The sequence below is a fragment of the Rana temporaria genome, chromosome 2 (genome assembly GCF_905171775.1).
Source record: "Rana temporaria chromosome 2, aRanTem1.1, whole genome shotgun sequence".
NCBI lineage: Eukaryota > Metazoa > Chordata > Amphibia > Anura > Ranidae > Rana > Rana temporaria.
Window position 1 is genome coordinate 512,837,548 of NC_053490.1, and position 24,320 is coordinate 512,861,867.

At 46.1% G+C, this 24,320-nt stretch overlaps 1 protein-coding gene across 3 annotated transcripts in view; it reads left to right on the forward strand.

The window, feature by feature from the left end:
* The window catches only part of DSCAM (DS cell adhesion molecule), a 712,133-nt gene that overhangs the window by 387,205 nt on the left and 300,608 nt on the right, over window positions 1-24,320 (forward strand). For all 3 annotated transcript variants that reach the window (XM_040338983.1, XM_040338982.1, XM_040338984.1), the window contains exons 13-16: window positions 5,513-5,609; window positions 8,221-8,349; window positions 15,884-16,051; window positions 23,069-23,139. In XM_040338983.1, coding sequence (XP_040194917.1) covers window positions 5,513-5,609; window positions 8,221-8,349; window positions 15,884-16,051; window positions 23,069-23,139 — 465 coding nt within the window. The remainder of the gene's footprint in view (window positions 1-5,512; window positions 5,610-8,220; window positions 8,350-15,883; window positions 16,052-23,068; window positions 23,140-24,320) is intronic.

Sequence of the window (24,320 nt, forward strand, 5' to 3'; positions counted from 1 at the left end):
ATAGATAATACATTTCAACAATATTATTATATCAACTCCCTGCTCACAACCTGTTTTCCTTATACCACAACCTTTCCTGGCACCTCACCCAGTAGTGTATTTAGGCTTTGTGCTGCCCTAGGCCTGACTAAACTTGTGCAACCCCTAATTTAAATATGATCCACCCCTTCCTATCAAGGTCACACCCCTTCCTGTTTAAGACCTGCCCTGAAATTTTCCAGTGGGCCACTAGTTCTAAGGGACTTGGGGGGGGGGGGGGGAGCTGCGTCGGGCTCTTCCCTTAATCTGCAGAGATTTCCTCTCACTTTCTGTTTGGCTATGGGGCAGGAAATGAAGGGAAATTAATTGATGGGCACATCAAAAATAATAACAGGGGCTATAACCATCCCTTACTATATCCCACTCTATGGGGCCGCCAGACCGATTTGTCTTGCGGCCCAGTCCACCTCATAAGATTCGCACTGCACTAAAATTGTAGCACAAGCCAGCGGGGACTCTTTTCATGCTGCCCCCCTGCAAAGTGCTGCCCTAGGCCTGGGCCTTGTTGGCCCAAGCCAAGATACAGCATTGACCTCACCCCCTGCTTACACACATCCCTCCCCACCCATCACAATCTCTGCTCCTACTACATCCACCCCCTGCTCATACTACATCCACCCCCTGCTCACATGTCCATCCCTGCCTGGGCCACGTTCCCCACCCCTGCTCACACTCCATTCTTCCCCAGATCACCTTACACCACAACCTTCCCCAATCTATTGCACCCCCAGTTCCTCACCAACCACAATGCCCACTCACAACACATCCCACTGAGCATACTGCATCCCTCACTCACTGGCCATTTAACCTCCTATTTATACCACATCCCTCCCTAGCTATTTTGCCTGTTGCTAACAGTCCACCCCTTGTGCATCCCTCCCCAACCAACTTATTTCACCTCCCCTCTGCTCACACTACTGTACTTCTAGCCCCCCAATCTTCACACCACATCCTGTTCTGGCCAGCCACATTCCCACCACCCACAAGCACTGCATTGAACCTCCCTCACACACCATCCTTACCTAACACACAGTACCCCTTCCACCCCGCAGCACATCCATACATAGCAACTCTACCTCTGCTCACAGTGCATCTCTTGCTAGCCACTCCACCCCACCCAATCTGTATACCTCCTGCTTACATTGCATCACTTCCAACAGTCTACTATGACCTACTCCGCAACATGCAATTGTACACAATGGGGGGGGGGGGGTTATTTAGACAAATCCACTTTGCACTACAAGTGCAAACTACACTGAAAGTGCAATCGGAAGTGCAGTCGAGGGGGACATGCAAGGAGATTAAAAAACAGCATTTTTGCTTGCATATGATTGAATGATAAAATCAGCAGAGCTTCCCCTGCTTTCAGATTTACCCCTCAGATCTACAGTTACTGCACTTCCAAATACACTTTCAGTGCACTTTGAACTTGAAGTTTGCACTTGTAGTGCAAAGTGGATTTGCCTTTTGTAAATAACCCCCAGGGTCTTCCTTTTCTTTTCTCTTCTCTCTTTTTTTTTTTTTTTATCTTCTTTCTTTTGCCTCTAAACACCACTCCATGTTAACCTATGGCGTTGATTTACTAAAGACAAATAGACTGTGCACTTTGCAAAGTGCAGATGAACTCTACAAGAGGAGTTGGTCCAGAACTTATTAAATGAGCAGAAGTTCTGCTGAGTTTCTTCATCCAATCATGTGCAAGCAAAAATGCTGTTTTTTTTTATTTTCCTTGGACGCGATTGGGTATTCTTTGCAGAGTGAAGCTTTACCTCATTTACTAAGTCCTGGAGCAAATGTACTTGCAGAGTGCACAGTCTATTTGCTCTTAGTAAATCAACCCCTATGTGTCCATGCACAAACCCCACTGCCAGTGGGGTAGATTCAAAGAGCAATTGTGTCTGCGTAACCATAGTTACGCAACGCAATTGCTTACCTGCGCCGGCGTTACGAGTGCTCCTGATTCAGGAACCTCGTTACGCCGACTGCAGCCTAAGAAATGACTGGCATAAGGCTCCTTATGCCGTCATATCTTAGGCTGCATTCTTACGCAGGCCGCTAGGTGGCGTTCCCATTGTGGTCAGCGTATAGTATGCAAATTGCATACTAACGCCGATTCACAACCCTACGCGAGCCCTGCATATGCAGTTTACGTCGTTTGCATACGACGGTTTTTGCGTAAGGCTGCCCCTGCTATTAGCAGGGGCAGCCAATGCTACGTATACCCGTCGTTCCCGTGTCGCGAAATTTGAAATTTACATCGTTTGCGTAAGTGAATCGTGAATGGCGCTGGACACCATTCACATTCACTTTGAAGCAAATCACGTCCTTGCGACGTCATTTACCGCAATGCACGTCGGGAAAGTTTCCCGACGGAGCATGCGCACTACGCTCGGCGCGGGAACGTGCCTAATTTAAATGATCCACGCCCCCTACGGATCATTTAAATTGCGCGCGCTTACGCCGGGCATTTTGCCGGAGCGCCCACGCAATTTACGGAGCTACTGCTCCGTGAATCAAGGGTAGCGCAGGTAATTTGCGGAGGCGCAGCGGCAAAACGGTGCGCTGCGCCTCCGTAAAACCTGCGCAAATCTAACTGAATCTACCCCAGTGTGTCCAGGAGCAGCAGAAATCTTTACAGAAAAAAACGCCAGATGCCAAATAATAATTTATTCTTGCTAATGAAATTAATTAACACCCAATCCCTTAATGCGCCTAAATGCATCTAGACGCATTTACACTCATTAAGTATTTTTTCTGCCAAAATGCTGCTGCCAGGAGGAATGGCATTTTGGAGAGCTGGGGAAACACACCCTGTGTGCATGGGGCCTGAGGGTTGTTTGATTGTAGCTCTCGGCTGGTGACATGCCAGACAGTTTGAGACCCGGGTCAGCAGTAGAATGAATCTCTAGTGTGATTCGTGCACAGGCGGTTTTAACCCTTTCTGCAACAAATAGTATTGTTAAAAAACGCAATTACTCTTTATTTAGCCTTAGTGCATTACACTAATAATATAAAAAGGTTTGTTTCTTAACCTTGGACAAAACCACTGAAGTTGGCACCACATTCCTGAATTCAGAAAATATTGGTGTATGTGTGGGATTTTTAAGGTGCGTATACTAGGAAATCGATCCAGAAAAATATGGTAAAAGTTTAATTTTATTTAACACTAGCTGAATAGCGTTGCCCGGTCTTCCTATCTTAACCTTTTGGGGAGAAAAATCATAGTAATATAAATATACCCATCTTTTATATAAGGGTGTAGGTAAGGGTTAATTTAACTGTCATATATTTTCATTTGGCATATAAGTAATATGTGTAGCAGGTATTATTGAAATATCTCCAGGAGTACAGAAGTTATGTGGGAACATACATTTCCCATTGATTTGCATGGGACTTTAAACAAAAACCCCGACCCTCACAAATGGGGGTAGTTAAGGGATAAATTAACTATCCTATAGTTTAAGTGGACATATAAGTAACATGTGACCAAGTGTTATCGAAATATGTACAGCCGTTTGGAAGTTATGAAGTAACATGTATTTCCCATAGAGTTGAATGGGACTTTAAAGAAAAACCCCGACCATGGCAAATGGGGGTGGGTAAGGGTTAAACCACCTATCCTATGTTGGTTGCTGACATATAAGTAACATGTGTGCCAAGTTTCATGTTAATATCTTTAGCCGTTTGGACGTGATGCTGGAACATACATACATACATACACACGTTGAGTTTTATATATATAGATTAGTTAAAGCGGGGGTTCACCCTTAGAGGGCACTTTTTCCCCTTAGATTCCTGCTCGTTTTCTCTAGGGGAATCGGCAATTTGTTTTAAAATATGAGCATTACTTACCCGTTTACGAGATGCATCCTCTCCGTCGCTTCCGGGTATGGGCTGCGGGAATGGGCGTTCCTTCTTGATTGACAGTCTTCCGAGAGGCTTCCGACGGTCGCATCCATCGCGTCACGATTTTCCGAAAGAAGCCGAACGTCGGTGCGCAGGCGCAGTATACAGCCGCACCGACGTTCGGCTTCTTTCGGCTACGAGTGACGCGATGGATGCGACCGTCGGAAGCCTGTCAATCAAGAAGGAACGCCCTCTCCCGAAGACCCATACCCGGAAGAGACGGAAGAAGATGCAGCTCGAAAACGGGTAAGTACTGCTCATATTTTAATACAAATAGCCGATTCCCCTAGACCGAACGAGCAGGAATCTAAGGGGAGAAAAATTTTTTTTTTAGAAATGGGTGAACTCCCGCTTTAAGAAAATATATTAAAACAATCTCCCAGCGAGTACATATAGTACAGTCCTTATGGATACAACACGTTTTATGTAGTTTCCAACATGTTTCGCCCTCAATCTGGGCTTCCTCAGGGGATGCTGTCCACTTAGGGCATAAACCTTCCCAGGATCTAGGACAATTACAGGTATACCCCACTTTTAAGTACACAATGGGGTTTATTTACTAAAGCTGGAAAGCGCAAAATCAGGCTTACTTCTGCATAGAAGCCAATTAGCGTCTAACCCCAGCTTGTTCAATTAAGCCTGGTTTTAAAATCTGGAAGCTCGTTGGTTTTTATGCAGAAGTGAGCCTGATTTTGCACTTTCCAGCTTTAGTATATAAACTACATTGTGTACTTAAAAGTGGGGTATGCCTGCATATAAACTGCAATCCATGGAGATTCAAGTATTCTAAAAAAGCCACAACAAGCCAAGGACTACAGGTGACCGTAGGAGGCATTTAAGGACCAGATGGAGTTCCTACCAGAACAACAGGGACACACATACACTCCACAGGACTTCAGTTGGTCCTTAAAATGCCTCCTATGGTTCCCTGCAGTCCTTAGCTTGATGTGGCGTTTCTAGAATCCTTGAATCTCCATTGAATGTAGGAAGCCCAGATTGAGGGCGAAACATGTTGGGAACTACATCAAACTTGCTGTATCCATAAATTAAATGTTCTTCTTTTACCATATTTTTCTGGATCTATGTGTTTTTAATTTGATATATTTGTAAGGACATACTCATTGGGCAAAAGCTTTCCTATTCTGGAAGGGGTACACTTCATATAGTACAAATATACATTAAAATAAAGACAAAGCATTTCCAGGGAACTATGAGTTGGCCAAAGAAAAATTAGCTCCCTTCCTGGCTGGTCCATCCTGATTGAAACTTTGGCCTGAGCCATCCAGTAAAGCATTAACCATTTATATAATATGTGTAAATGTCAGCTTGAGCTTTGGAGCTCTGTGAACAGTTCTTTTTTTAAACACCCTGTGAGATGTGGGAGCGGGGGGGTGGTGGTCACAGAAACACAAAGTTTACTTTACTAACCTTTTCTCATGTTAAATGGTTCATATTTATATGTTTTAGCTGTGTATTTTGCACACTTGTTGTTAAAGTTCAATTGGAGATTTAAGTTATGTGTAGATTATCAGCATAACTAAAGAACTCTCCTTCTCATATACTACAGATTGTACCAACTGTTCGAGAGGATTCTGGTTTCTTTTCATGTCATGCCATCAATTCATTTGGAGAAGATCGAGGCATCATCCAGCTAACCGTACAAGGTACAATACACATACTAACTGGTGGGGGGGGGGGACTGATAGCGGAGTACCAGGCTACCTGTCATAGTACTGATGGGTTCCAGTGCTATAACCTATAAGGCAGGGGTAGGCAGCCTTTGAGAGGTGGAGATCTACTTGTACAACATGAAAGAGATTAAAAAATCAGCAGGGTTTGGCAGGCTTTTTTTAAGAAATTATCTAGTAAGGCAAAGGTGTCGGTCAGTAGAGCCGTGGACGGTGTCGGTCAGTAGAGCCGTGGACGGTGTCGGTCAGTAGAGCCGTGGACGGTGTCGGTCAGTAGAGCCGTGGACGGTGTCGGTCAGTAGAGCCGTGGACGGTGTCGGTCAGTAGAGCCGTGGACGGTGTCGGTCAGTAGAGCCGTGGACGGTGTCGGTCAGTAGAGCCGTGGACGGTGTCGGTCAGTAGAGCCCTGGACGGTGTCGGTCAGTAGAGCCTTGGACGCTGTCGGTCAGTCGAGCCGTGGACGGTGTCGGTCAGTCGAGCCGTGGACGGTGTCGGTCAGTCGAGCCGTGGACGGTGTCGGTCAGTCGAGCCGTGGACGGTGTCGGTCAGTCGAGCCGTGGACGGTGTCGGTCAGTCGAGCCGTGGACGGTGTCGGTCAGTCGAGCCGTGGACGGTGTCAGTCAGTAGAGCCGCGGACGGTGTCAGTCAGTAGAGCCGCGGACGGTGTCAGTCAGTAGAGCCGCGGACGGTGTCGGTCAGTAGAGCCGCGGACGGTGTCGGTCAGTAGAGCCGCGGACGGTGTCGGTCAGTAGAGCCGCGGACGGTGTCGGTCAGTAGAGCCGCGGACGGTGTCGGTCAGTAGAGCCGCGGACGGTGTCGGTCAGTAGAGCCGTGGACGGTGTCGGTCAGTAGAGCCTTGGACGCTGTCGGTCAGTCGAGCCGTGGACGCTGTCGGTCAGTCGAGCCGTGGACGGTGTCGGTCAGTCGAGCCGTGGACGGTGTCGGTCAGTCGAGCCGTGGACGGTGTCGGTCAGTCGAGCCGTGGACGGTGTCGGTCAGTCGAGCCGTGGACGGTGTCGGTCAGTCGAGCCGTGGACGGTGTCGGTCAGTAGAGCCGCGGACGGTGTCAGTCAGTAGAGCCGCGGACGGTGTCAGTCAGTAGAGCCGCGGACGGTGTCAGTCAGTAGAGCCGCGGACGGTGTCAGTCAGTAGAGCCGCGGACGGTGTCAGTCAGTAGAGCCGCGGACGGTGTCAGTCAGTAGAGCCGCGGACGGTGTCAGTCAGTAGAGCCGCGGACGGTGTCAGTCAGTAGAGCCGCGGACGGTGTCAGTCAGTAGAGCCGCGGACGGTGTCAGTCAGTAGAGCCGCGGACGGTGTCAGTCAGTAGAGCCGCGGACGGTGTCAGTCAGTAGAGCCGCGGACGGTGTCAGTCAGTAGAGCCGCGGACGGTGTCAGTCAGTAGAGCCGCGGACGGTGTCAGTCAGTAGAGCCGCGGACGGTGTCAGTCAGTAGAGCCGTGGACGGTGTCAGTCAGTAGAGCCGTGGACGGTGTCAGTCAGTAGAGCCGTGGACGGTGTCAGTCAGTAGAGCCGTGGACGGTGTCAGTCAGTAGAGCCGTGGACGGTGTCAGTCAGTAGAGCCGTGGACGGTGTCAGTCAGTAGAGCCGTGGAGGGTGTCAGTCAGTAGAGCCGTGGAGGGTGTCAGTCAGTAGAGCCGTGGAGGGTGTCAGTCAGTAGAGCCGTGGAGGGTGTCCGTCAGTAGAGCCGTGGACGGTGTCCGTGAGTAGAGATGTGGACGGTGTCCGTAAGGCAGAGGACATTTTCAGTAAATGGTTTCAGTAGGGATGTGAACGATGTCAGTTTTTTTTTATTATCATGTTATTTTTTATTATTAATATGTTTTCCAATTATTTTTAGCAGCGATGATGGGGGGCTTTGGTGAAATATCAGGGGTCTAAACAGACCCATGATGTCTCACTTTTGAGACAGCGAAAGCTGAATCTACATCTCTCCAGCCTCTGCTCCATTGAATAAATGAACAGGAAGAGCTCTGCACAGTTTAACTGTTGATTCACAAACTTAAGCTTAGTAAACACTGCTTACTATGCTTCAGATATGAATGAACACCGTGAGTGAGCGGTTCATTCAGAAATTAAGCCAGCGGGAGAGGAGGAGAGGCCGACAGTGCAGAGGGGAGCACACAGGTGGAACCCAGCAGCAGAAAGAAGGGGAATCTAGACAGTTGGGGTGCTGGGAACAGCATATAGTAGAACCAATCCCCTCGATTTTCATTCTACGGAAGCTGAATGCCAGTGGGAGGTAAGAAAAGAGAAGCTGGCTTTCAGCTGCCACAGGAGGAACATATAAGGGTTCGATTGCAGTAAATGCCACCCCCGCCGCCCCTCCTGTCCAGGATCTGAGGGTCAGCAAGCAAGGCACATGATCTACCTGTCACCTGCCCGCAATCGATGGGTTGCTGACCTCGCTCTAAGCTTTACATACCTTTTAATGCAAAACTCTGGTCCAAATGAGTCCAATGTAAGTAAATGAGCAGAAGCACCTAGCTTTTCTTTAACATGTATCTGGTCTCCAAAAGGTCATGCATGTAGTTCATCTAATCTATTTGCATTGTCATCTTTCTTATCAGAACCTCCAGATCCTCCAGAAATTGAAATCCGGGAAGTGAGAGCTCGGAGTATCGCCCTGCGCTGGACAATGGGATTCGATGGCAACAGCCCAATCACAGGCTACGATATTGAATGCAAGAACAAATCAGGTAGCGTTATAAAAACCATAAAACGGAGAAGCAAAGGTTTATTTCTCGGTGGTGAGCCATAACTGATCTGTCCAGGTATAGACGGACATCTACACTACAAATTCCGATTAAAATATCGGGAATTTTTTTTTCTATAACTTTTCACTTCTAAACAATGAAGAGCCCCCGCTGACCTTATTGTAGGAAGTAAATCTGTACAGGATACTAAATGATGAAGAACAAAAAAATAAAAAATAAAATTGAAGCTGAGATATATACAGGGGCCCGGATTCAGAAAGGAGATACGACGCCGTATCTCCGGATACGCCGTCGTAACTCTGAGTTGTGTTGTCGTATCTATGCGACTGATTCATAGAATCGGTTACGCATAGATTTCCCTAAGATCCGACCAGCGTAAGTGTCTTACACCGTCGTATCTTAGGCTGCATGTTTACGCTGGCCGCTAGGTGGCGCTTCCGTATACTTACGCGATGAATATGCTAATTAGGTAGATACGCCGATTCAGAAACGTACGTCCGCCCGGCGCATTTTTTTACGTAGTTTACATTAGGCTTTTTCCGGCGTAAAGCTACCCCTGCTATATGAGGGGTATCCTATGTTAAGTATGGACGTCGTTCCCGCGTCAAGTTTTAAATATTTTCCGTCGTTTGCGTAAGTCGTTCGCGAATAGGGCTGTACATAAGTTACGTTCACGTCTAAAGCAATGACGATTTGCGGCGTAATTTCAAGCATGCGCACTGGGATTCTTTCACGAACGGCGCATGCGCCGTTTGTAAAAAACGTAAAATATGCGGGGTCACCATTCATTTAAATAAAACACGCCCACATCATCCCCATTTGAATTAGGCGGGGTCACGCCCGACCACAGACGTTACCCTGCCGTAACTAAGGGCGCAAGTTCTTTCTGCATACGGAACTTGCGCCCTAATTTACGGCGGCGTAACGTATCTGAGATACGTTACGCACCGCCGAAAGATACTCCAATGTATCTGAATCCGGCCCAGTGCGTGTATGTGTATATGTGTGTATATATATATATATATATATATATATATATATATATATATATATATATATATAACCAAAGGTATTGAGACGCCTGCCTTTACAGGCACATGAACTTTAATGGCATCCCAGTCTTATGCCGCATACACACGGTTGGAATTTCCAACAAGAAAAGTTTGATGTGAGCTTTTGGTCGGAAATTCTGATTGTGTGTAGGCCCCATTGGACTTTTTCTGTCAGAGTTTCTGACAGCAAAAATTTGAGAGCTGGTTCTCAAATTTTCCAACGGGAAAAATTCTCGTCGGAAATGCAGATCGTCTGTATGTAATTCTGAAGCGCAAAAAAACATGCATGCTCTGAATCATTGAACTTAATTTTTCTCGGCTCGTTGTGCTGTTGTACATCACCACATTCTTGACGGTCTGCAATACAAGTTTGAGCCAAAATTCAGTCGGAAAAAAATCCACGGTTTTCTTGTCGGAATTTCCGATCGTGTGTACATGGCAGTAGTCCGTAGGGTTCAATATTGAGTTGGGCCACCCTTTGCAGCTATAACAACTTCAACTCTTCTGGGAAGGCTGTCCACAAGAAGCGCATTTGTAAGTTCAGGCACTGATTTTAGACAAGAAAGCCTGGCTCGCAGTCTCTGCTCTAATTCATCCCAAAGATGTTCTATCGGGGTGAAGGCCAGTCAAGTTCCTCCACCCCAAACTTGCTCATCCATATCTTTATGGACCTTGTTTTGCGCACAAACCTTGGAACCGAAGCACCCACATTAACTCTTTTCCCCCCTCGACTTGGGCCAGCCTCCAACTCACCAAGGCAGAAATTTTACAACCTGCCTACAGACTGATCACCAAAACTGAACTGGATCACAGTTGGCATTCTAATTCCTCCTAATGGTGTTCAGAAGGATTAAGGTCAGGTCTCTGTGCAAGCCACCTGAGTTCCTCCACCTCAAACTCCTCAAACCACGTCTTTATGGAGCTGGCTTTGTGCAGAGAGGCGTAGCCATGCCGAAACAGAAGAGCATATTTCCCAAATTGTTAGCAAATTGATGGAAGCATATAATTGTCAGTATATTAACAGTGCCCTTCGCTGGAAACACCTGAACTGAAGAATTTGGAGGGGTGTTCACATACGTTTGGCCATATAATGTATTTTATTGATTTACGTTTAGAGGGGATTTAGATTTTTAATGTGGGGGGGATTTTCACTCAATTTCTGTTCTGCTTCTACAGTAAGGCCTAGTACACACGAGAGGATTTATCCGCGGATACGGTCCACCGGACCGTATCCGCGGATAAATCCTCTCGAGGATTTCCACGAATGTCTACAAATTTTTATCTGCTGGAATTGGGAAATTTCCGCGGATAAATATCCGCAGGAATGTACACACCATAGAATCTATCCGCTGAAACCGATTCACTGGGATTTTTCAGCGGATGGATTCTATGGTGTGTACGGGGCCTTAGTGAACGGAGATCCCAATGAGGAAACGGACATTCTAACCTTCTACAATTACAATTTTATTTTTCATAAAGCAGTCACGTATTACTTAAATACTAGTGACTGGTCCTCTTTAGATAGAATAAGATGGTATCTTGTGTCTGTTGTGCAGGCATGCAGGGTATTGAGCTGTAGTATTGAAATTCTATATATGTTAGCGACTTGTAGTGTCAGCCTCTTTTATTATTCTTCTTGTCCTCCATTCTCAATTTGTTGCTATAGGAACACAAACGCTCATTGTATGGATTTTTGTTGTGGCTTGGCTGAAGTTGTTTTATTGTTCAGTCAATTTTCTCAAGCTTTTATGTGCTGTCAATTTTCTATCATGTATTTAAGAGTTATCAGTGCAACAAATTGAGGTTATACCATTCACAGCGGCCCTTTAAAGCGGAGGCCTGCCGAAAAAAAAAAAAAAAATTAAAAGTCAGCAGCTACAAATTCTGCAGCTGCTGACTTTTAATATATGGACACTTATCTGTCCAGGGCGCCCGCAATGTCGGCAGCCGAAGCCGATCTGTCCGTCGACTCTCGGATGCTGCCGCCGCCATCTTCGGTAAGGGAATCAGGAAGATTCCTGGTTCTCTACTGCACATGCACGTTCCCACTGGTCCCTGCTGTCTTCTGCGACCTGTCTGTCTCCCAGAAGACAGCGGGGGGCGAAAGAGTAGCCACCGAATTAGGCGTAGGTCACCGCGATCACTGCGGGTATCTATGCCCGGAAGTGGGAGCGAATACCGGTATTACACAGGTATCTGCTCCCTCCTCCCCCCTGAAAGGTGCCAAATGTGACACCGGAGGGGGGAGGGGATTCCAAAAAGTGGAAGTTCCATTTTTGGGTGGAACTCCGCATTAAAGGAACACTAAAGGTTTGTTTTTTATTAGATCAATTGATTGCTGTAAGCTAGAGCATTTAAATATCACTTACCCCGTTTTTCCTTTTGACCTCCAAAATACAGTAATCCAGGTTTGAAAATGCCATTTCCTGTCTCTCCTCTTCTTGCTTTCCACCAGCATCTGAGCTGTTTTGCATGGTGGAAAGCAGAATGTGCTCACCCCCTCCCTATGACTACAGCCCTGCGTGAAGATGCTCTTTTATCCCTCACAGGCATGGAGGCTAAGCCTAATGGGAACTACAGTTCCCATTAGGCCGTGATGTAGCAAGAATGAATGCGCACCGCAAACCAGGAAGTCAGTGAGAATAATGATTCAGGAGTGCTGGAGGTGAATAAAACAGCTCGATTTCAACAGGTATCAAACTAGTTATAATGCAAAACATTACTTTTTACTTCATCAGCTACTGTCAGACTTTAATTTAAGAGGGAAATATTTTTGAGATTTTTTAAATTATGATTTTCATTTATTAAGGGAAAAAGGCTGTCCAAACCTGCCTGGCACTATGTGAAAAAGTAATGGCCCCCTAAACCTAATAACTTGTTGTGCCACCCTTGGCGGCACCAACTGTAATCAAACGTTTGCAATAACTGGCAATGAGTCTTTCACATCGCTGTGGAGGAATTTTGGCCCACTTTTTTTTTCCGGAATTGTTTTCATTTAGCCACATTGGAGGGTTTTCCATCATGAATGGCTTGTTTAAGGTCATGCCACAGCAGCTCAATTGGATTTAAGTCTGGACTTTGTCTAGGACACTTCAAAACCTTAATTTAGTTTTTTTGAGCCATTCAGAGGTGGACTTGCTGGTGTGTTTTGGATCGTTGTCCTTTTGCTGCATAACCCCAGTGTGCTTGAGCTTGAGGTCACAAACTGATAACCGGACATTCTCCAGGATTTTCTGGGAGCGTTTAGAAATCATGATTTCATCAATTTTGGCAAATCGTCCAGGTCCTGAAGCAGCCCCAGACCATCACACTACCACCATGTCTGACTGTTAGTATGATTTTTTTTTTTTTTATGAAATGCTGTGTTAGTTTTACACCAGATGGGATGCACATCTTCCAAAAAGTTCAACTTTTGTCTCATCAGTCCACAGAATATTTGCCCAAAAGTCTTGGGGATAATTAAGATGTTTTGGGAAAATGTGAGAAAAAGCCTTTGTGTTTTTCTTGGTCAGCAGTGGTTTTCGCCTTGGAACTCTCCCATGGATGCCATTTTTGCCAGTACACACGACCGTTTTTCGGGTTCGAAAAAATGATGTTTTCTTTTTTATGTCATTAAAAACGATTGTGTACACACAATCCAGAGCATTTTTCACGATCTAAAAAATCGGCATTAAAAATTTCGAACATGCTCTAATTTTTCACGACGTTTTTAACTTTGTCGTTCTTAAGGTTGTAAAAAATGGTGGTGTGTGGGCTTTAACGACGTGAAAAACCTGCGCATGCTCAGAAGCAAGTTATGAGATGGGAGCGCTCGTTCTGGTAAAACTACCGTTCGTAATGGAGTAAGCACATTCATCACGCAGTAACAGACTGAAAAGCGCGAATCGTCTTTTACTAACACCAAATCAGCAAAAGCAGCCCAAAGGGTGGCGCCATCCGCATGGGACTTCCACTTTATAGTGCCGTTGTACGTGTTGTACGTCACTGCGCTTTGCTATAGCATTTTTTTCACGATCGTGTGTAGGCAAGGCCGTTTTAATGATCCGATTGAAAAAACATATTTTTTTCTAGACCCTTAAAATCGTCATTTTTTAGAACCCGAAAAACGGTCGTGTGTACGCGGCATTATTGTTGAATCACAAACACTGATATTACCTGAGGCAAGTGAGGCTTGCAGTTCTTCAGATGATGATCTGGGTTCTTTTATGGCCTCCTGGATGAGTCTTCGTCGTGCTCTTTGAGAAATTTTAATAGGCCGGCCACTCCTGGAAAGGTTCACCACCGTTCCAAGTTTTCTCCATTTGTGCATAATGGCTCTCACTGTGGTTCACTGGAGTCCCAAAGCCTTCAAAATGGTTTTGTAACCCTTTCCAGACTGATATTTGCCAGTTACTTTGTTTCTTATCTGTTCTTGAATTTCTTTAGATCGCCTCATGATGTGTTGCTTTTTTAAATTTTATTAGCGTGCTTCACTTTGTAAGGCTGGGTTCACACTACGGTTTTCCCGTCCGTCAGCCGCATACGATTTCAGTATTGAAAACGTACGGGCCCGGACGGGAAAACGTAGAGATAGACAATGCATTGCAAATCGTATGCACTCGGATGCATCCGGGTGCGTACGATTTGCTGGCAAAACGTTTTTTAAACGAACGCAAAACCGTGTTCAACCACGGTTTTGCGGTCGTTTTTAAAACAGTATGGCAACCGCATACGTTTTCCTTTAACATTAATGTTAATGGAAAACGCACATATGTGCGGTGCCATACGTTCCCGTCCGTTTCAGCCGCATACGTTTTTTCATATAAATCGTATGCGGCTGACGGACGGGAAAACCGTAGTGTGAACCCAGCCTAAGACAGCTTCTATTTCTTGATTTCTTGATTCAACAGGTCCGGCAATTATCAGGCCTGGGTGAAACAAGTGAAATTTAATTCCGCTTTCTAAGAAAAATGAGTTAATCAAAGTTCATTCATGATTTAGTTTTTCAGATAGGGCCAGGCAGGTTTGGACAGCTTTTTTTTCTCTTAATAAATGAAAATCATAATTTAAAAACTGCATTTTGTATTTACTCAGGTTATCTTTGCATATTATTAAAATGTGTTTGATGATCTGAATCATTTCAGTGTGACAAATATGAACAAAAAAATCAAAAATCAGGAAGGGGGCCAATTCTTTTTCACAGCACTGTAATGGGGAAGGGTCAAATCCCCCATTTCCCTCCGGGGAAATTTCCCCTTACTTCTGTCCTGAGAAACATAAATAATAATAGATAGGAGTGGAGCCTAAATTACATGCGTTGCCCACCATCTAACTAGGGATGACACTATTAGCATACCCTGTGTGTCACTCCACTTTTTGATATGCTGACATAGGGCTGAACTCTTGGGATGACATATTAAATATATATCTGGATGGTAAATCGTAACCAAGTAATTTCCATGTGTGACTATATTCCTCCACCACCTATAAACAGGGCTGGACTAGGACAAAAATGTGGCCTTGGACTTCATCCAAACTGGCCCAGGGCACAACACATCAGGGTACAGTGCACATCAGGGCACGGTACAGAGCTCAGCACATCAGGGCACAGCACATGTGGGTACAGGGCACAGCACATCAGGGTACAGGGCACAGCACATCAGGGCCCATCCCAGCACATCAGGACCACATTGAGGCACAGCACATGAGGACACGGGGCACAGGGCACATAGCACATAGTACATCAGGGCACATGACACATTAAGGCACATTGTTTACCAGCCAGCATGCAAAGTAGCGCAGGAAGCGTGTGTAATAAGTTCTCTCTCATGTCATGCTCCCCGCTGGGCTTCCTGAGCTACTCTGCATGCTGGCTAAATCTCGATCTACCTGTCAGGCACTAACAGTCGGCTATTGACCGGTAGATCGCCGCGGACCTCTAATCGGCCCACTGAGCCATCGGCCCACCGGGAATCCTGATGACCAGTCCATCCCTGCCTATAAAGAGGGGGAGGAAAAAGAAAAACCACCACATGAACATCGCCCATGCAAGAAAAGAGTGAAAGGAAAAAAATGTTTACTCCATATTTCCAGCCACCCCTGCCTCTAACCCATATGTGTCCCCACAAGGGGTACAGGTAATGGTATGCCCGTAAATGTAATAACCCATAGCCATTGGCTCCTGCTGCTGTCAATCACACTCCTGTGAATGGGGGAATGAGGGCGTGGCTTACCAGCTCTGTGTGTGTCTATGGACACAAGCCTGGTTTGGCATGGGTGCCCCATTAGCACACAGCTTGCTGAAAGGGCACCAGAAGAAAGGAGTATCTGGCAGTGCCAACGGGAGACCGCCAAAGAGGAGGTAAGGAAACCACTCTGTGCAATATCATTGCACAAAGGAGGTAAGTATAACATCTTTTTCTATTTTTAGGGGGGAAAAAATGTAATATTTCAATTATTTATATTTGTTTGTTCTCTCTTACTAGACTCATGGGATTCAGTTCAGAGAACCAAAGATGTCTCTCCTCAGCTAAACCAAGCCACAATCATTGACCTGCATCCCTCTTCCACCTACAACATCCGCATGTATGCAAAAAACCACATTGGCAAGAGCGAAGCCAGCAACGAGCTCACCATCACCACCGAGGAAGCAGGTAGAGTCTGATCAACTCTGTCTATTGCCACAAGTTTGGTTTTTGATGGGATTGGAGCAGTGGTTAAAGGGGATGAATAAAAAGATGGAAACCATACAATATAGTGTATTTAAACACATCCAAACTAATTATTGCATTTGAGCAATATTTAAAAACCTAATTTGCAGGGTTGCACTTTCTTCTTTGCAGGGTTGCTCTCTTTTCTCCTTGCAGCGCTTGCAACTAAAGTCAGGCTCAAGCGGTTGCCTGCAAAGGAGGCGGACATACAATCCAATCCACCAACCACCTCCAGCTGCCAGGCAAAAGCTGATGAGGGCTTGGCTTGACTTCTGGGGCATGGGGAACCTCCTGAACAGGGTGCCACCACCTTCACTGGAGGCGGTCAGACAATCCAATCCACCAACCACCTCAAGCTGCCAGGGAAAAGCTGATGAGGGCTTGGCTTGGCTTCTGGGGCATGGAGCACCTCCTGAGCAGGGTGGCACCGCCTGCACGGGAGGCGGACATGCAATCAAATCCACCAACCACCTCCAGCTGCCAGGGAAAAGCTGATGAGGGCTTGACTTAGCTTCTGGGGCATGGAGCACCTCCTGAGCAGGGTGCCACAGGAGGCTATGCCAACCAGCTGCAGGGGGAAACTTATTAATGGTGCTTGGCTTATCAGGCACATCTCGTCCATAACATTAAGACCACCAACCATAGGTGTGCACAGCCTATTGCATTAGGGTGTGCACCCCAAAGCTCAAACATGTTTGCACTGGTGTGCATGTGTATATATACTGATGATGTCAGCAGAGCAATGGACAGTCAGTAGGGCAAAGATTGGTGTCAGTAGGGTAGTGGACAGTGTGAGTAGTTTTTATTTTTATTATTTTTAAAAATAATCTTTTTAGGAGCCCTGTTAGGGGGCTTTGGTGGAATAAACAGGGAGAATCTGTACCACATAGGCAGATTAGGGTGTGCCCAGGCACACCTGGCCAGAGGCTGCTCTAGGCTTTATGAGGCCTTAGGCAAAACTTGACAGGGGGCCCCACTCACGCCCATGATAATAAAAATAATTCAAGGACAAGAGCCTCTTCCTCACAACCCTGGCTGGTGGTTGTGGGGGTCTGCTTACAGGGGTCTTATCGGAATCTGGAAGCCCACTTTAAACCAAGCGGCCTCCAGATCCTGCTCTTTAATAACTTAGGGGCGGAGATGCCGCCTGGTGAACCCGCCCCCTTGTGACGTCATTGACTGAGGGCATGCTGGGTCATTGACATCACAAGGTGTGGTGTCACCGATATTCACTGGTTGTTAGGGACGCTGGCGGCCCCGCTCCTGAATCGGGGCTCTTCACGCTGCCTGAGCACAGCAGCGTTAAGGTCCCCTGTCCCTCAAAACTGTGGTAATGCATTGGGCAAGTTAGGCGGCCGCGAGGCCCCTGTGAGTGCGAGGCCTTAGGCGACTGCCTAATTTGCCAAATTAAAGAGCCGCCTATGCCACCAACCTAATATTGAGTGAGTCCCCCCTTTTGCTGCCAAAACAGCTCCTAACCTGATGAGGCATGGACTCCACTAGACCTCTGAAGGTATGCTGTGGTATGTGGCACTAAACCGTCAGTAGCAGATCCTTTAAGTCCTGTAAGTTGTGAGGTGGGGCCACCATGGGTTGGACTTGTTTTTCCAGCACATCCCACAGATGCTCAATTGGATTAAGATCTGGAGAATTTGGAGACCAAGTCAATGTCTCAAACTCGTTCTGTTCCTCAAAATATTCTTGAACCATTTTTGCAGTGTGGCAGGGTGCATTTTCCTGCTGAGAGGCTACTGCCATCAGGGAATGCTGTTTCCATGAAGGGGTGCACTTGGTCGGCAACAATGTAGGTGGTACGTATCAAATATCATCCACATGAATGGCAGGACCCAAGGTTTCCTAGTAGAAGTATGCTCAAAGCATCACACTGCCTCTCCCAGCATGCCATCTTCCCATACTGCATCCTGGTGCCATCTCTTCCCCGGGTAAGTAAAGCAACCACACCTGGCCACTCACGTGATTGAAAAAAAATCATAATTCATCAAACCAAGCCACCTTCTTCAATTGTTCCAGGGTCCAGTTCTAATGCTTGCGCAATGTCCATTGTAGGCACTTTTGGCATGGACACCTGACCGGTTTGGGCTACGCAGACCCACTTGCAACAAACGGCAATGCACTGGGTGTTCTGACACCTTTCTATTGAAGCCAGCAACTTTTTCAGCAATTTGAGCTATAGTAGTAGTAGCTCTTATGCTGGATCAGACGACACGGGCCAACTTTTGCTCCCCTTGTTCATCAATGAGCCTTGGCTGCCCATGACCCTGTTGCTGATTTTTCCTTCACTTGACCACTTGTAGGTAGGTCCTGAGCTCTGCAGACTGGGGACATCACACACCCCTGACCCAGTTGTCTTACCATTACAATTCTGATCTTGTCAAAGTCGCTCAAATCCATACATGTGCCTGTTTTTTTCTGCTTTCAACATATTAACTTCAGGGACAACATGTTCACCTGCCGCCTATTATATCCTATCCACTTTTAAGTACCGTATTTGCCCTCGTATAAGACGACCCCCTAATTTTCCAGCCAAAATGTTGGTTTTGGGATATACTCGCCGTATAAGACTACCCCCTTCCTACTAGTCATGCCTCGCCTCACGGTGCCACCATTACATGCCAGACTGTGTCACTACATGCCAGACTGTGCCCCATTACATGCCAGACTGTGCCCCATTACATGCCAGACTGTGCCCCATTACATGCCAGACTGTGCCCCATTACATGCCAGACTGTGCCCCAGTACATGCCAGACTGTGCCCCATTACATGCCAGACTGTGCCCTTACCTTATCCCAAGACATGCAGAATCGCGGCCGTACGATTTTTCAAAAGCCGCGCCTTCTACGTCTTCTGTTCCGTGATAGGCGGAAACACTCAGCTTCCCAGGAGGCACTGTGTTCAGTGTTCGCCTATCACGGAGGCCCTCTCGTCCGAGTACGAGAGGGCCTCCGTGATAGGCGGACACTAAACACAGGACGAGAGGGCCTCCGTGATAGGTGGACACTGAACACAGTGCCTCCTGGGAAGCTGAGTGTTTCCGCCTATCACGGAACAGAAGACGTAGGAGGCGCGGCTTTTGAAAAATCGTACGGCTGCAATTCTGGGATAAGGTAAGATGTTAGGTTACTGGCGTATAAAACGACCCCCGACTTTTAAGAAGATTTTAAGGGGTTAGAAAGTCGTCTTATACGCCGGAAAATACGGTACCATTGTCATGAGATAATCAATGTTCTTCACTTTACCCGATGGCTGATCGGTGTATGTCTTAATATAAGATAAGACTTTTTGGGGTTGATTTACTAAAACTGGAGAGTGCAAAATCTGGTACAGCTGTACACATGGTAGCCAATCGGCTTCTAACTTCAGTTTGTTCAATTCATTTGACAATAAACCCTGGAAGCTGATTGGTTTCTGTGCAGAGCTGCGCCACATTTTACACTCCCCGTTTTCAGTAAATCAACCCCATTGTGTCAAGATTGGGAGGTAAAAACACACAAATAATGATTTACTATAAAAGGATTTGTACATTTAGGTTAAAATCAACATAAAATATGCAGAATTTTGTCTCCATAATAACTTTAATACCTAATATCTATCTCAACCCGAAAAAAAAAAAAAAAAAAGTCTCAATATTTGATATCGGTGATATGAAAGACAGGACAATTTCCTTTCCAGAAAACTTGATGGTCTGTATTATCAAGCTACTGGGTGTCTACCAGTGCTTTGTACAACACTGCCACCTTCTGTACACAACTGGTATTACGGTTTGCTTTTAGCCAAATAACATTTGGATGACAAACGAGGCATAATGGATCGGTGATCGTGTCAGTCTGAACAAGGCTTCATGCTCATGGATTATGTAAAGTGGGCAGAAACAGAAGAAGGATTTCCCATGGTGCATTTAAAACACACAAGATGCATGTAAAACACACAAAACTACTTAACACGTGTTTTACTACCATTTATTTTAATAGTCCTACTTAACCACTTCCTTACTGGGCACTTAAACCCCTTCCTGACCAGAGGACTTTTTGCGATTCGGCACTGCGTCGCTTTAACTGACAATTGCGCGGTCGTGCGACGTGGCTCCCAAACAAAATTAACGTCCTTTTTTCCCCACAAATAGAGCTTTCTTTTGGTGGTATTTGATCACCTCTGCGGTTTTTATTTTTTGCGCTATAAACAAAAATAGAGCGACAATTTTGAAAAAAAATAAAATATTTTTACTTTGTTGCTATAATAAATAGCTCAATTTTTTTTTTTACGTTTTTTTTTTATCCTCAGTCTAGGCCGATACATATTCTACATATTTTTAGTAAAAAAAAAAAAAAAATCGCAATAAGCGACTGGTTTGCGCAAAAGTTATAGCGCCTACAAAATAAGGGACAGAATTATTTTTTTTTTTTTTTTTTTTTTTTTTACTAGAAATGGCGGCGATCTGCGATTTTTATTGGGACTGCGACGTTATGGCGGACACATCGGACACTTTTGACACATTTTTGGCGCCATTCACATTTATACTGCAATCAGTGCTATAAATATGCACTAATTACTGTATACATTTTTTTTTTTACTAGAAATGGCGGCGATCTGCGATTTTTATTGGGACTGCGACGTTATGGCGGACACATCGGACACTTTTGACACATTTTTGGCGCCATTCACATTTATACTGCAATCAGTGCTATAAATATGCACTAATTACTGTATACATTTTTTTTTTACTAGAAATGGCGGCGATCTGCGATTTTTATTGGGACTGCGACGTTATGGCGGACACATCGGACACTTTTGACACATTTTTGGCGCCATTCACATTTATACTGCAATCAGTGCTATAAATATGCACTAATTACTGTATAAATGCTTTTTTTTTACTAGAAATGGCGGCGATCTGCGATTTTTATTGGGACTGCGAAGTTATGGCGGACACATCGGACACTTTTGACACATTTTTGGCGCCATTCACATTTATACTGCAATCAGTGCTATAAATATGCACTAATTACTGTATAAATGTGACTGGCAGGGAAGGGGTTAACACTAGGGGGTGAGGAAGGGGTTAAATGTGTACCCTAATTAGTGTTCTAACTGTGGGGGAAGGGGGGTGACTGGGGGGGGTGACCGATCTATGTCTCTATGTACAAGAGACACAGATCCGTCTCCTCTCTCCCCTGACAGCACCGCTGTCTGCGAGAGCCGGGAATGAGAGATGATCTCATATGTAAACATATAAGATCATCTCTCATTGGCCGCACAGATCGCCTAGGAAACGGCCGCTCCGATTGGCCGTTCACGGCGATCTGTGACTGGCTGTGTCCAAGGGACACGGCCAGCACAGCAGTTCCCCGCTGCGCGCTCGGGAGCGCGCGCGGGGAACGTGCAAAGGGGAGGCCGTAAAAACACGGCCTGTTAGAGATTGGGAGCCGCGCTGAGGCCGTATATAGTCGTACGGCCGTCAGCAAGTGGTTAACATGCATAAATACGCAAAGATGCAGCACGTCCTATTTTTTAAAGCTGTAATAGACTGCCGTGCATATATTTGAACTAGTCACAGAAATAAATGGGATGTATTTTCATGCACTATAATGTGAGTCATTTACTGCAGGAAAAACGCAAGTGTTGAGAGTCGCGCTCAGTGTATTAGTCTGTATGCATCGTTTTCAAACAGGGCTTTGTTCACCTCTAGTGGTTACAGCATGTGATTTAATCAGAGAGTGTGACTATAGGACTAGTCTCCTTCCTACTTCATGGAAATTCCTGTGCCTTTATAGTGTAGCGCCCCCTTACTTTCAGTATGGGCACTACGCTAAAGTTAGTGGGGAATGGGAGAGTTATTTTGCTCGCATTCACAATTTTCTAAATTTGGGCTGCTGTCATTCCGGAACTGTCCTGTGGGTCAGTCTGCGCTCCATGGATGCAATCCCATCCCTGGGCACAGGTGGCGCTGGGGATCCCCAGCAGCCAATTAGAGGAGTTTTCCCTTGCGGTGCATGCTGGGGGAGAGTATATCTGTGGCAGACGCCATTTTCTTTGGTTCTTCACGGGTTTCAGATTCCAGGTGTGGCACCCACCTTCAGGGTGTGTGCATCCAACGGACCCCGGTGATGGCCTTCCAGGCCGGTGTCACACGCTACGCGGAGCTCCATGTTCCTGACAGGGACCCCAGTGACTTACTGGGTTCCCAGCTCTACTGAGGAGATCCCAGGCTGGATGCCGTTCGATGGGGGGGTCCGCTTGAGGAGAACCCGGAGGCAGTTTGTCCAACAGGGCTTGAACGAACCATCGGGGATCTGGTGACCGGGACATCGACAAGTACACTTCAACTGTCACCCGGTGACCCCTTATTTAATCTACTGGGAGGATTCGCTCAATCTGTTCGGTTCACTTAAAGTACTAGGCCTGTGGCAGAGGCCCTAAAGCCAGGTCTGTGGCAGAGGCCTGTTCCTCCCAGCAATCTAAAGTGACACTTCGGCTGCCAGGCTTGTGGCAGAAGTCTGTCCGGAGGCACTTCACCCACTCTGGCTAGAGTGGCGACGAACTATAACTACTACTACTGTTTTGTTGAGAGCAGGATTGCTCGATTCTTATCCAGGCCTGATACTGCAAAGAAACAGGGAGGGTGTAGCTATGACTGAACTAACCAGAACTAAACAGGAGAGGACAGGAGGAAATACCAAATCCCACAAATAAATAAGTTGTAATACCTCTAAACTGCCACTAGATGTTGACATACTTCAGAACAATAATAATCTGATACAATTCAACACAACAGAAAAAAATACAACCTAACTATTCTGAAGTCTTAAATGATCACAATGATAAGGTTTGGTGCTGCTTCCTCTACCCTGGCTGCTCAATTATGCAATTATGATGAATCCAGCCCTGGGGGTGACAGGGGTTTGGGTTATCTGTAACTTTTTTTTCCTTTCTTCTGTTTTCAGCTCCTGATGGTCCTCCTCAGGAAGTCCAGCTAGATCCCGTCTCCTCCCAGAGTATCAGGGTTACATGGAAGGTATGTGAAGATACAATCATTGTTTGATCTGAAATATTTCGATGATATTTAAAATAATTACAAACGACATGTATAGAAACAAATTCTTCGTATAAATGTACAGTATATGGGTAAACATACCGTATATACTCGAGTATAAGCCAAGTTTTTTAGCCCTTTTTTTAGGGCTGAAAATACCCCCCCTCGGCTTATACTCGAGTCAGTACCTGAATTCTTGCCAGGCGTCCATTTTTTTAAAAGTTTTGGCTTCCTCCTGGTGTTCCGTTTTGTGATAGGCATTTGACACTGTGTTCCGCCTATCACGGACGTCCTCTTGTTCGAGGATGAAAGAATGTCCGTGATTGGCAGAACACTGAACACAGTGTCTGCTGGGAAACTGAGTCCGAGGATGAGTGGACCTGCGTTATAGGCGGAACACAGTGTCAAATGCCTATCACGGAGGTCCTCTCATTCTCGGACAGTTTCCCAGCACAGACACTGTGTTCAGTGTTCCGCCAATCGCGGACGTCCTCTTGTTCGAGGATGAAAGAATGTCCATGATTGGCGGAACACTGAACACAGTGTCTGCTGGGAAACTGGGTCTGAGGATGAGAGGACCTCCGTGATAGGCGGAACACAGTGTCAAATGCCTATCACGTAACGGAACACCAAGAGGAAGCCGCGACTTTTAAAAAATGGACGCCTGTCAAGATTGCAGGTACTCGGGCACAGAGAGGTATGGCACAGTGAGACTGCAATGGGCACAGTGAGGCATGGCACAGTGAGAGTGCAATGGGCACAGTGAGGCATGGCACAGTGAGACTGCAATAGGCACAGTGAGGCATGGCACAGTGAGACTGCAATGGGCACAGTGAGGTATGGCACAGTGAGACAGCAATGGGCACAGTGAGGTATGGCACAGTGAGGTTGCAATGGGCACAGTGAGGCATGACACAGTGAGGTTGCAATGGGCACAGTGAGGTGTGCAAATGGGCATTGTTGACCCTCTTTTCCGCTTACAGTAGCTGCTGCATTCTCACCCTTGGCTTATACTTGAGTCAATAGGTTTTCCCATTTTTTTGTGGTAAAATTAGGTCCTCGGGTTATACTCAGGTCGGCTTATACTCGAGTATATACGCTACTTACAATCCCATATATCCTGAAGTTTAACATTTTGTTTCTGAAGGGTAATGTGATGGGTC